We start from the raw sequence: 13,109 nt of genomic DNA on the forward strand, positions 1-13,109 counted from the left end.
TTTCAGTGGAGTACCCCTTTAAATGACTTTCGAGTATAACTTTTTTCTCAGATTTTCTCTGTCACGCCCCCTCCCATAGACTTGCATTGAGGGGGCGGGACATGACATCAAGAGGGGACGGGGCTATGACACCACAAGCTCCACCCCTTTAGGGATGTTATGGTCCCTCCCTATGTACGTAAGTACGAAGATTTATGCCATTATGAACATTTAAACCAAAAAATATGACTTGCATTTGGAACAAAACCTGGTTCCACTTTCTTCTCCAGGACATCCTCCCAGACAATATCTGACAGGTACGCTGATGTCTGAATATCCAGGAGGCAGGAGCAGCGATGTTCCGGGTTCACTGTCAATAACTATAAGGAAAAAGTTATCAGATAAGTCAGTTCAAAATTTAACTGGGAACAACAATCTGCAATGAGTATTAATGCAATGTTTCACTAACTCAAGTGTCAATGGGCAAATAATAGTTTGAAAAGAGTGATCACATAACTACCACTAGGGGCAGTGTGGTACAATGAACATATTAAAATAGATAAAAACAGATACATTTTCTCATCTTATGCAAACCCAATAAATAGTTGTAGCATGGCCCAGCACTCCTCAATGCTCTGTGTTGTGGGTATGCAGGGCACAGCATGAAACACTTACCTCTAGGTACGTTCACATGTACTTAATCTGCTGTGGATTTGAGCTATTTATTTTATATTGATTAAAGGGGTATTCCGTCGCTTAGACATCTTATCCCCTATCCAAAGGATAGGGGATAAGATGCCTGATCGTGGGGGTCCCGCCGCTGGGGACCCCCGTGATCTTGCATGCCGCACCCCGTTAAAATCAGTCCCTGAAGCAAGTTTGCTCCGGGTCTGATTACTGGCGATCACGGGGCCGGAGCATTGTGGCGTCACGGCTCCGCCCCTGTGTGATGTCACGCTCTGCCCCCTCAATGCAAGCCTATGGGAGGGGGCGTACGCCCCCTCCCATAGGCTTGCATTGAGGGGGCAGAATGTGATGTCACACGGGGGTGGAGTCGGGTCTTCACAATGTTCCTGCCCCCTCAATGCAAGCCCCCTCCCATAGGCTTGCATTGAGGGGGCAGAATGTGATGTCACACGGGGGCGGAGCCGTGACGTCACAATGTTCCTGCCCCCTCAATGCAAGCCCCCTCCCATAGGCTTGCATTGAGAGGGCAGAATGTGACGTCACACGGGGGCGGAGCCGTGAGATCACAATGCTGCGGCGCCGTGATCGCCAGTAATCAGACCCGGAGCGAACCTGCTCCAGTGACTGATTTTAATGGGGTGCTGCATGCAAGATCACGGGGGTCCCCAGCAGCGGGTCCACCCTGATCAGGCATCTTATCCCCTATCCTGTGGATAGGGAATAAGATGTCTAAGCGCCGGAGTACCCCTTTAAATCTGCAGCAAATTAAAGGGGTACTCGGGGGGGGATAAAAAATGTTTTAAATCAACTGGTGCCAGAAAGTTAAACAGATTTGTAAATTATTGGGTCACCCAGCGTCCCTGTCTTACTGTATTTTATGTATGACACTGCACCGTTTTGCATTCAATAAAGAAGGTTTGTTACCTTGAAGATGGTGAGTGCTGCCGTCTATATCTATATCTTCTGTATCTTTAATATCGCTACTGTCCAGGCTGAGCACCCCGTGCATAGTGCAAATACGCAAATACCCACACCTGTTTCTTTGATGAACTTCATGTTGAAGCAGTAGCTGTGCCGAACGTTGTTTCTATTATACAGATTTCTAAATGACTTCTATTTAAAAATCTTAATCCATACAGTACTTATCAGCTGCTGTATGCTCCAGAGGAAGTTATTTTCTCTTTGAATTTCTTATCAGTCTGACCAAAGTGCTCTCTGCTGACACCTCTGTCTGTGTCAGGAACTGTTCAGAGCAGGAGCAAATCCCAACAGCAAACCTCTCCTGCTCTGGACAGTTCCTGACATGGACAGAGGTGTCAGCAGAGAGCACTGTGGTAAGACTTAAAATAAATTTAAAGAGACAGGAACTTCCCCTGGAGCATACAGCAGCTGATAAGTACTGGAAGGACTTAGATTTTTTAATAGAAGTAATTTACAAATTTAACTGTTTAACTTTCTAGCACCAGTTGATTAAAAAAAAAAATATATTGTATTTTGCGCAAAACAGGAAAAGCGCCCAAAAAAGACTGCTCAAAAAATTACAAAATTTCCAATATTTGCCAAAATCTACACAAAAACCCTCATGAATTCCCCTTGTGTCTGTGTCTCCATGGCAACAGCTTTCTGGCCTTTTTGTCCTGACAGCTCAATGTTATCACAGGGAACTGATCCTTTAAAGGGGTACTCCTCTGGAAAATATATTTTTTCTAAATCAACTGGTGCCAGAAAGTTAAACAGATTTGTAAATTGCTTCTATTTAAAAATCTTAAAGGGGTATTCCAGGAAAAAACTTTTTTATATATGTCAACTGGCTACAGAAAGTTAAACAGATTTGTAAATTACTTCTATTAAAAAATCTTAATCCTTTCAATACTTATGAGCTTCTGAAGTTAAGGTTGTTCTTTTCTGTCTAAATCATCTCTGATGACACCTGTCTCGGGAAACGCCCAGTTTAGAAGAGGTTTGCTATGGGGATTGGCTTCTAAACTGGGTGTTTCCCGAGACAGGTGTCATCAGAGAGGATTTAGACAGAAAAGAACAACCTTAACTTCAGAAGCTCATAAGTACTGAAAGGATTAAGATTTTTTAATAGAAGTAATTTACAAATCTGTTTAACTTTCTGGAGCCAGTTGATATATATAAAAAAGTTTTTCTCCTGGAATACCCCTTTAATCCTTCCAGTACTTATCAGCTTCTATATGATGCACAGGAAGTTCTTTCTTTTTGAATTTCCTTTCTGTCTGTCCGACCTCTCTGCTGATACCTCTGTCCATTTTAGGAACTGTCCAGAGTAGGAGCAAATCCCCATAGCAAACCTATTCTGCTCTGGACAGTTCCTAAAATGGACAGAGGTGTCAGCAGAGTGCACTGTGGTCAGACAGAAAGGAAATTCAAAAAGGAAAGAACTTCCTGTGCAACATATAGCAGCTGATAAGTACTGGAAGGATTACGATTTTTAAATAGAAGTAATTTACAAATCTGTTTAACTTTCTGGCACCAGTTGATTAAAAAAATAATGTTTTCCAGAGGAGTACCCATTTAAAGCAGGGCTGTATCAGGAGCCCGGGTCCAAAGGAATATATGAAGGGCCCACTGCTAGGTCCTGTTTATAGCCTTTGGAGGATTCAACAGTATGGGGCCCCAAAGTTTCTGATGGCAGGCCTGCTCTAAAGGGAGAAACAGAGTTTATGTTTCCTTGACAACATTTCTAGCAAATAACATGATAAGTTAAATTTTTATAGGAAACCATCATGACTGCAAACAATAAACCCACATTTCAAGGCTGGAGCACACAGTGACGGTATAAAGCATTCACAATGCAATCCCCTCTAAGACTGGTTGACCTTCCTTTAGATCTTGAGAGCCTTGATTTCTCTAGTATATATAGTGTTTGGTGTAAATGTAGTGTATCTCTTAAATTCCAGCCCCGAGAAGGTAATCTGAATGGAATGATGTGTCACTGCCATTAGGTAATGCTTATCGGCTGGTGGAGGCCTATTGAGAAAAATATCTCTGAGGCTGTGTTCACATACTCAGGTTTTTAGGAGCAGTTATTGAAGGCAAAGCCAGGAACAAATACATGTAGGACACAAGGAAAGACTGAGACTCCTTGCCTGGCTTCGTTTTCAATCACTGTGAACAGTCTCAGACCCTGACCCCTTATGTCAACCACATATAGGAGAGGTGACCATAAGTCTATGGGAGTTATGGGGACAGCAAAGTCAAGCATTCAAGTATTAAGATCCGTAAAGAAGAGGTTAAGTTTCTGCCAGACTCCTATGCTTAATTGGAGAAAGGTTTGCTCACTTGGAGCAGGGTTCCCTCAGCACTTCCAGACACATCGATATATGTAAATACACGAGCTTTATTCAATTTTTATTAAAAGCATCAGGGTAACAAATCAAATTAAGAACATGGACCGACGCGTTTCAGCTGTGTAGCCTTTTTCAAGGTCTGTTTCAAACAAATATCTTATGCCGAATAAATATCCACATGGATATGATACCCCTCCCTCTTGTGCACATCACTTCCTGTCTTGTTCCCGCATCAACACTCCCACATACCCACCTGGTCAATGTAATGAGCAATATAGCTCTTAATTCACACTGTTCAATATCCCAAGCAGAGAAAAAGAGAAGAAAAAAAAAACATCCCTCATCCAAACAGAATAATGCAAATATGCTTGAAAAATAACAAAGCTAGAATTCATTTTAAAGTGCCACTTCACAGGTTATGATTAATAAAATAGCATAAGATCAGACCTCTGGTTGAGACCTTCTGGTGCCCGTGTGGCCATCTTCATGATCCAATATATTTCTCTAGTGCGCAATTTACGTGTTCTTTCTCCGCCTCGTGGTGGTTTGATGACACGCTCTATTGGTGTTACTCTCATATCAGTAGTATTGCCTTCATGTATGTCCCAGAAATGCTGCAACACTCCTGACAATGCATGTGTGTGAACAGTGCCCTGCACACCTGCACCTGAAATGTGTTCTGAAATTCTCTGTTTCAATTTACGTACTGTTGAACCTATGTACTGCTTCTTACATTCCAAACAAGAAATACAGTACACAACATGGTCCGTGTGGCAGGAAATGTAAGTTTTGATGGAAAAAACTGAATTATTTGTAAATGACTCTATTTGTTGGGTTTTGATCATGAGATAGCACATAGGACATCGTGTTTTGCCACATGGTGTACTCCCTGAATATCTCAACCAGGCAGCATTAACCTTTGGTTTGTCCTGTCTGAAGAAACTAGGTGAGATCTTGTTGCCTATGGTAACATTCTTCTTGGCCACACATCTGCAACCGGATCTCGTCTCCAGATGAGGATCTTGTTTGAGAATAGACAAATTCTACAAGATAATATTCTTGACAGCATCAAATTGATTTGAAAAAAACGGTAGAAAAGACAACTGGATTATTATTGATTGAATCCTTACTTCTGTGTATTTTGTTTCTGCTACCCCCAGGTACAAATATTCTGATCTGGGTTTGGCCCCAACAATATTTTCTGCTCTTGAAATAATGTTATGCTTGTATCCCCTATTCTCAAGCCTCTCTCTGATAACGTTACACTCTTGATGATAGAGCTCCTCCGTGGAGTACTCTGTATTCTCCAACAGGGAGATTTTTGATAGTGTGTGGTTCATGGCTACTTGAAGCATGCAGCAGAGAATTGCCAGAGATGGGTTTCCTGTATATTTTGGAAGATATATTCTTCTTCATGTTACTAGTAAAAAAAATGGATATCCAGAAAAACCATCTCCGTACTGCTGTAATACAAAGTAAACCGAAGATTATCATTAGACCAGCGCCACACCACCAGCATGCCATCTATATAGCGACCATACAAGGTGATGTGGCGGAGGAAAGGGTTATCAGGTGTGTGGGTGGATCTTTTTAAAAATTGATCCCTGTTTAAAAATTAATAAACATTTCATAATAAAAAAAAAGATACATTTTGTTAGATAAAATTTTTTCCATCACTACTGTACCTTTTTTATTTTTGATGGTACCCTACAAAATTTTTTAGGATCGCTAAAGTCCAAAAAATAATAAAGAGATTTACCCGAATGTACCCGAATACCAAATGTATCCGAAAGAAAATAAAAACCGGAATACCGAATGTATCTGAAAAATCAAACCGACCACCCGAATACCGAATGTATCCGAAAAATAAAAATAAAAAATCAGAAAATATTACCGAACCGAAAATTTTATCCAAAACAAAACGAAAATTTTTCTTGTGCACAAGTCTAATTATTATTTTCTTCCCTCAGGTGCCTCCTCTAGGAAATCATCTCCAGGAGGTCCTGGAGGCAACCTAGGGACTCCAGGAGCTGGATCTGGGCCAAAAGCGCCCCTCCCTGGTGACTGGTGCTGCTCTCATCCCCCAAACCACCAGAGCCGCAGCGAGATGACATTGCCACTTGGCCTGCAGGGAGCCCACTGTATGGGGTCAGATGTTGCAGACCCCTGGGTGGAATGGGCTCAACATTATCTCCCTCCTCAGGGTTTCCTTCCTCCTCCACCCATGGCTGATGCTATCTCTGTGCTTTTCTTTTTCTATTGTTATAAAGCGATAATCATTTAATAACTTCTCCTTGAATGGCCCGCTGTTCTCCAGATTAAATTATCTTCATTTCTGTAGATTCCTGATGTCAGCTTGAAGTTTTTTTTCTTTGCTGACAACTCAGTCTTTTGTTGCTTGGGCACAGTGTCCAACAAAGCTTCAACTTTGCGTACCTCCTCCTGGAGCTTATACAAGGTGTTTCTTGCATCCTCATACCAATGGAGGAATTCCGCAACCCACGAGCTATAGGTGGTACCAGGTTCCCGGGCCCTAGGCATTTCCCACTGCTCCTCCACACCTCCATGGGCATTCAACCTTGCTCCAGGAGGAGTGTCACAAATCCCATTTCCAGAGCTTTCCACAGTACCTGTAGCAGAACTTGTGCTTGCGGCTCCACATCTTGTAAGAACAGCCTTGCGGCTACTCTTAGGGTATGTTCAGACAAACAAATTTTCACAACGTAGTTTGCTGCGGATCCGCCGCTGAAGGACCTCTGTATTCTGCCTTTACATGTGCCTGCTCGAAGCGGCAACAGGCCAATACGTGCAGACACACTGAAACGATGTGCGAGTCCCTGCGCATGCACAGTGTACTCGCACACATCTCAGCCGCTCCCCCTGCTCAATGAGTTAGGCCGAGAGCTGCCACAATGTGCAAGTATACTGCGCATGCGTGCAGCGACTCGCACATTGCAGTGTGTCTGCTAGTAGTAGCGTATTGCCACTCCGAGCAGGCACATGTAAAGGCAGAATACAGAGGTCCTTCAGCTGCGGATCCGCAGCATAAAATACGCTGTAAATACGCTCATCTGAACGTACCCTTAGTCTCCACAGGTTCAGGAGGGGTTGGAGACACATCGCTGTATCTCCTGGCAGAGCGCCTCAATCCGGTGACCTCTGATACGCTTCCTGATGGCAGTCCATCAACAGCTGGTCGCTGGCTTCCCCTGCCTCCCGTGGATCTGGTTCGGGTGGCAGGTGTTGGGGTTCTCCTCTTCTCGCTCATACCGGAACACATGCTCTTCCTCTGGGGAAGGAAGAATGGTGTCTGGCACAGATGACAGGGCAGAGCTCAGGACACACACCAAACAATTCACCAAATGACTCACTCCACACTAAGAAGACTCACAGGAAGATGCTCCCTCTAGTGGCCAGACTCCAGAGCTGGACTCACTATTCTGCTGGTGAAGTCAGTGTGTACATACATTACATTACTTATCCTGTACTGATCCTGAGTTATATCCTGTATTGTACTTCAGAGCTGTACTCACTAATCTGGCGGTTGGGTCACTGTGTACATACATTACATTACTTATCCTGTACTGATCATGAGTTATATCCTGTATTGTACTTCAGAGCTGTACTCACTATTCTGGTGGTTGGGTCACTGTGTACATACATTACATTACTTATCCTGTACTGCTTCTGAGTTATGGCACATATTATACTCCAGAACCACTTTTTAAACTTTTTATTATTATTATTTATTTATTTTAGGGGGGGGGGAGGGGTTCTGGGCTTGCCTCAGACACAAAAGGAACTAGCTACAGCTCTGATCAGGATAACAAACAAGAGTGCCTAACAGCATGAGAGTCGCTTTATTTCCTTGCTCTCAGCGATCTTTGTCTCACTGAACCATTAAGTATTTGGGGCAGCGAGACAAAGATAGCTAAGAGCTGGAGAGTAAAATGCGCTACTGTACACTAATTCCTGCTCTTTCTTCTGATTGATGGGGGGCTCAGCACTGAGACTATGACCATTATAAACTTTTGACATGTCAAAATTGTTTAAAATGACAGGGACACTTTAAAGGGGTATTCCAGGATTTGTTTTATTTGACTATGCTACAGGGGCTGTAAAGAAGGGTAGTTCATAATATAGTGTCTGTACCTATGTTTCATGGTGGTCTCACAATTCTTATGTGAGTTTATTTTTAAGAGCATATAAAATGAGTGTTGTCTCAGGTTTTTCCACGTTGCAGAGTCGCCCGAGAGAATACAGGTGATCAGAGGGAGCCTTTCTTGCTTCTATAGGTGAAGCGACCGCTGGGCGGGAGGGAGATCATTCTGCAAGGTATTTTTGTTTTGCAATAGCTGGAGGCACCTTAGTTTGAAAACATTGGTCTATTGCATTGAAGGGATCACAGGTGTGTTTCCATGGGTGGGGTGGCTGATTTGTGGGTGGGAGAAAAATGACCACACACTTACAAACATAGAATTATGGGACCTTTAGTTTGAGGGAGGGAACTTCAACAGGAAATAGCCAGTTCACGAAAATTAGCCACAGTGTTATGGTAATCTCACAACACAGCTGTTTAACTCATAGACAAGCACAGATCCTTCCTAAACATGTCCATTACTGTCTAGCAGGTAAGTACTAAAATCCCCTTATGGTGGATAACCCCTTTGAATAACTTAGGGTGCCTTTGACTACACACAATCTTACAGTTTCTTGATACGTTCTTCCATTCCCATGCTATTTGGGTTTAAAGTTTGTCTGATAATTCAGGGAATTGTCAGATGAGGGTGAACTAAATTTAACAGATGAGGATCTAGCAGGTGCATACACCTTTTTTTTATGTTAGAATGGCACCATGGGCATTTTTTAAATGCTACATTTAACTTCCAGAATATCTCTTTAATTCTCAGCTTATCGGGAAATTTCCACAAAAGCAAATGATTAAGAAAAGAGTCATCGCGGATTATTCAGCTAGCACTGCAGAGGAAGACGGTGGCCGGGGCAAGCGCTTGCTGAGGGAAGGAGCGCTTGCCTGATGACATGCAGCGGCGCGCATGTTAGATTAGCTGAAGGGTGCATGCGCTAGGACCTGTGTGTCAATCAAACAGCGGTCCCAGCGCTGACATACAGGGGGTGGGCGTGGCAGGGCATCGCATACCTCGCCCCACACCTATCCGACCGACAGTGGCTTTGATCAAAAGCATTTTTTGGGGTCATGAAAGCCTGCAAATATTAGGTAAAAATATTGCTATACACACCACTTGCACACAGTACAAAGGCTGTGTGCAGGTTATTGCACCCAGATTTCATGACAGTTGCACTTTAAAGGAAATCTGTCAGTAGTATCACCTGCACTAAACCTGTCACACAGGCTTGTAGTGCGGGTGATGCTGATTAAAACGGTACTCACATTGTTCAGATTCGCCCAGCCGTTCAGCCGCAAATCACATTTTTCTATTTATGCTAATGAGGGCCTTGGGACATGGGCGGAGCTCCAATCCGAGCTTGGGGCATGCTGACTTCATCTTTGCAAGGTGGCCACTCTGCCTAGCTCATCAATATTCATAACCCCCCTCCCTGCGGAATCCGAGGGGAACTCCGCTTCCGGGAGTACACAGTACTTCACCGGTGAAGATGATGTCAGCGTGCCCCAAGCTCAGATCAGAGCTCTGCCCATGCCCCAAGGCCCTCATTAGCATAAATAGAAAAACACGATTTGCAGCAGAACGGCTGGGCGAATCTGGTCAATGTGAGTACTATTTTAATCAGCATCACCCGCACTACAAGCCTGTGTGACAGGTTTAGTGCGGGTGATACTACTGACAGATTTCCTTTAATTTTCTTCTTATTTTAAACCTATTAATTGAGCTGTGCTGTTATCTCTATTTCTTCTTACTGTTAAAGAGGTATTCTGCCCCTAGACATTTTATCCCCTATCCAAAGGATAGGGGATAAGATGTCAGATCGCCACGGTGCCGCTGGGACCCCTGGGATCCCCGCTGCGGAACCGCGCTATCATTACAGCACAGAGCGAGTTCGCTCTGTGCGTAATGACGGGCGATACAGTGGACGGAGCCGCGTGACGTCATGGCGCCGCCCCTCGTGACATCACGGCCCGTCCCCTTAATGCAAGTCTATGGGAGGGGGCGTGACGACCGCCACGCCCCCTCCCATAGACTTGTATTGAAAGGGGCGGGCCGTGACATCACGAGGGGCGGAGCCGTGACGTAACGATGCTCCGGCCCCTGTACCGCCCATCATTACGTGCAGAGCGAACTCGCTCTGTGCTGTAATGATAGCGCGGTGCGGCAGCGGGGATCCCAGGGGTCCCCAGCAGCGGCACCGCGACGATCTGACATCTTATCCCCTATCCTTTGGATAGGGGATAAAATGTCTAGGGGCGGAATACCCCTTTAAGATACTAAAACAAGTTTGAATGGGATTCTAGTTCCAGTTTGTAAAATTATATATTTTTTTAAATACATTATTATGGGGCACTATATTGTCTGAGTTTCTGTTCTACTCTAATCACAGTATTAAGAGATATAATTTACACCAGCTACATAGACCATAGACCATACTGTGCTGTTACGCCGAGCGCTCCGGGTCCCTGCTCCTCCCCGGAGCGCTCGCGGAGTTCCCCTCTCTGCAGTGCCCCGGTCAGACCCGCTGACCGGGAGCGCTGCACTGACACGGCCGGCGGGGATGCGATTCGCATAGCGGGATGTGCCCGCTCGCGGATCGCATCCCAATCCACTTACTTGTCCCGATCCCCGGCTGTCACGTCCTGGCGCGCGGCTCTGCTCCTTAGGGCGCGCGCGCGTGCCAGCTCTCTGTGGTTTAAAGGGCCAGTGCACCAATGATTGGTGCCTGGCCCAAATCAGTCTAAATAGCTTCCACCTGCTCCTTGCTCATATAACCTCACTTCCCCTTCGCAGCATTGCCGGATCTTGCTGCCCTTGTGCCTTGAGAAAGCGTTTCCAGTGTTTGCCATACCAGTGTTTCCAGACCTTCTGCTATCACCATTGACTATGAACCTTGCCGCCTGCCCTGACCTTCTGCTACGTCTGACCTCGCCTCTGTCTAGTCCTTCTGTCCCACGCCTTCTCAGCAGTCAGCGAGGTTGAGCCGTTGCCGGGGGATACGACCTGGTTGCTACCGCCGCAGCAAGACCATTCCGCTTTGCGGCGGGCTCTGGTGAATACCAGTAGCAACCTAGAACCGGTCCACCGGTATGGTCCACGCCAATCTCTCGCTGACACAGAGGATCCACATCCAGCCTGCCAAATCCTAACATGTGCCTAAGTTATTAGTCCCCAAAGTTAGAGTCCCTAGGACTGTCAGGGTTCATTTCCCAAATTAACCCCTAGTTATCCCTTAGTAACTTCATATTTATAAATATTATCTATGTAAATATATGTATATGGTGTTACTCACTTGTTTTAGCGTTGCAGGACCTGCGGGTCATGTGACACGGTTCACAGAACTCTATGGTTTGCTAAAGGACCTTTGGTGGTTCTAGTCAGGTGATCACCCACAATCCATTGTAACGGTGAGTGACCGCTGATATGGACCAATGCAAAACGGCCAGCCCCTGCCCATATAAGGAAGCTGCGGCCATTTTGTCGCTCTCTATGTTGCTGACTCTGGACGAGGTAGGACCTCCGCAGCTTTCAATACAATTACTAGGCCAAAGCCTTGCGGCCTAGGCCTGTGCTAGAGACGGATAGTTCTAACAATTTCCCGCTATCTCCGCAAGACCTCTGGACCTAATCCGACCCCTAAATCCAGCCGATCTATGCAAATACAATCCTCCTAATCTTTAGAGAACTTTCCGATCCTAAGCAACTGTCAGTCACTGCTGTGCTGTCTATATAGACCCTGTTATCTGGACTGTTACCGTTACTGCATGTACAGAAAATCTTCAGTAAAGTTCCTGCAAGTTTTAAGTTCAGCACTGCTGTGGACAATCCATTTATTTTACACTCACCTATCGCTCTTGGGAAGGGTGGCGATAGGCTCAGCACTTCAGAGTTTTAACCCTCACCCTGGTGTCACGAGCGACAAGGGTTAAATTAACCCCTCATATACTACAGCAACACCCCAACTACCCTACACCCCCACCAGGCTACCACAACTTATTTATTTACTGCTTTCACCTTTCACTGTAATCCCGCCTGTATAGAACGAAATAAAAACGAAAAAAAAACAAAACACAACCATACATTCTAAAAATATATTTAAGCTGTGGGAAACTTTCTGATGTCACATTTTCTTTAAAGCTGGAATAGGGTAGGAGTGTGTTCACAAATATTTATTTAAAATCCTGGAGAACCCCTTCAACTAGACCATGAATTGTTCCTATGTATACTCCAGTCAACCAGTCATATCGCAATTTCATATTTGAATATCATCAAGAGAAGGAATGTTTGAAGACATATTGTAGGCTTAAATGGCCACTGTCACCAAAACTATATTTTTAAAAACAATAGAGCCATAGAAAATAAGTATATCTCTAATACTATTTCATCATTTTTTCCCCCCAGTTTCGCTTAGAAAACTGCTCCTATAAAAGTAGCCACTAGGGGTCCTCATAAAATGTCCCACCCCTGTTACTATGGTCTTTCTGACGTTAGCAACATCAGCTAGTCAGTCAGAATACAGGAAGTGAGAGGGATGCTTTACAAGCTTGTGTGTGCTCCCTGTGTGAAGATCTCCAAACACACAGAGAGCAGGCAGTGTGTGAGCTGCTGTGATTGGCCGAGAGGAGGCCACACCCCCTCATACCTCCCCAGCTCTCAGCAGCATCAAGTGAGAGAAGGAGAATGATTCAGTGACAGCAGGACCTACCTCATATAGCAACATGTACACCAGTAGTAAGGAGATGGAGAGATGGTTTGTTACAGTGTCTCACCCCAGTAGTAAGGGGATGGCATGAGGAAGGGGTTTGTTACAGTGTGTCACTCCAGTATTAAGGAGATTACATGAGGAGGGGGTTTGTTACAGTGTGTCACCCCAGTAGTAAGGAGATTACATGAGGAGGGGGTTTGTTACAGTGTCTCACCCCAGTAGTAAGGGGATGGCATGAGGAAGGGGTTTGTTACAGTGTGTCACTCCAGTAGTAAGGAG

At 44.8% G+C, this 13,109-nt stretch overlaps 1 protein-coding gene across 1 annotated transcript in view; it reads right to left on the reverse strand.

Moving 5' to 3' along the window:
* The window catches only part of STK32C (serine/threonine kinase 32C), a 377,838-nt gene that overhangs the window by 26,629 nt on the left and 338,100 nt on the right, over positions 1-13,109 (reverse strand). Inside the window, exon 9 of the mRNA XM_056529023.1 lies at positions 234-359. Coding sequence (XP_056384998.1) covers positions 234-359 — 126 coding nt within the window. The remainder of the gene's footprint in view (positions 1-233; positions 360-13,109) is intronic.

Source organism: Hyla sarda, chromosome 7, assembly GCF_029499605.1.
Source record: "Hyla sarda isolate aHylSar1 chromosome 7, aHylSar1.hap1, whole genome shotgun sequence".
NCBI classification, from domain to species: Eukaryota; Metazoa; Chordata; class Amphibia; order Anura; family Hylidae; genus Hyla; species Hyla sarda.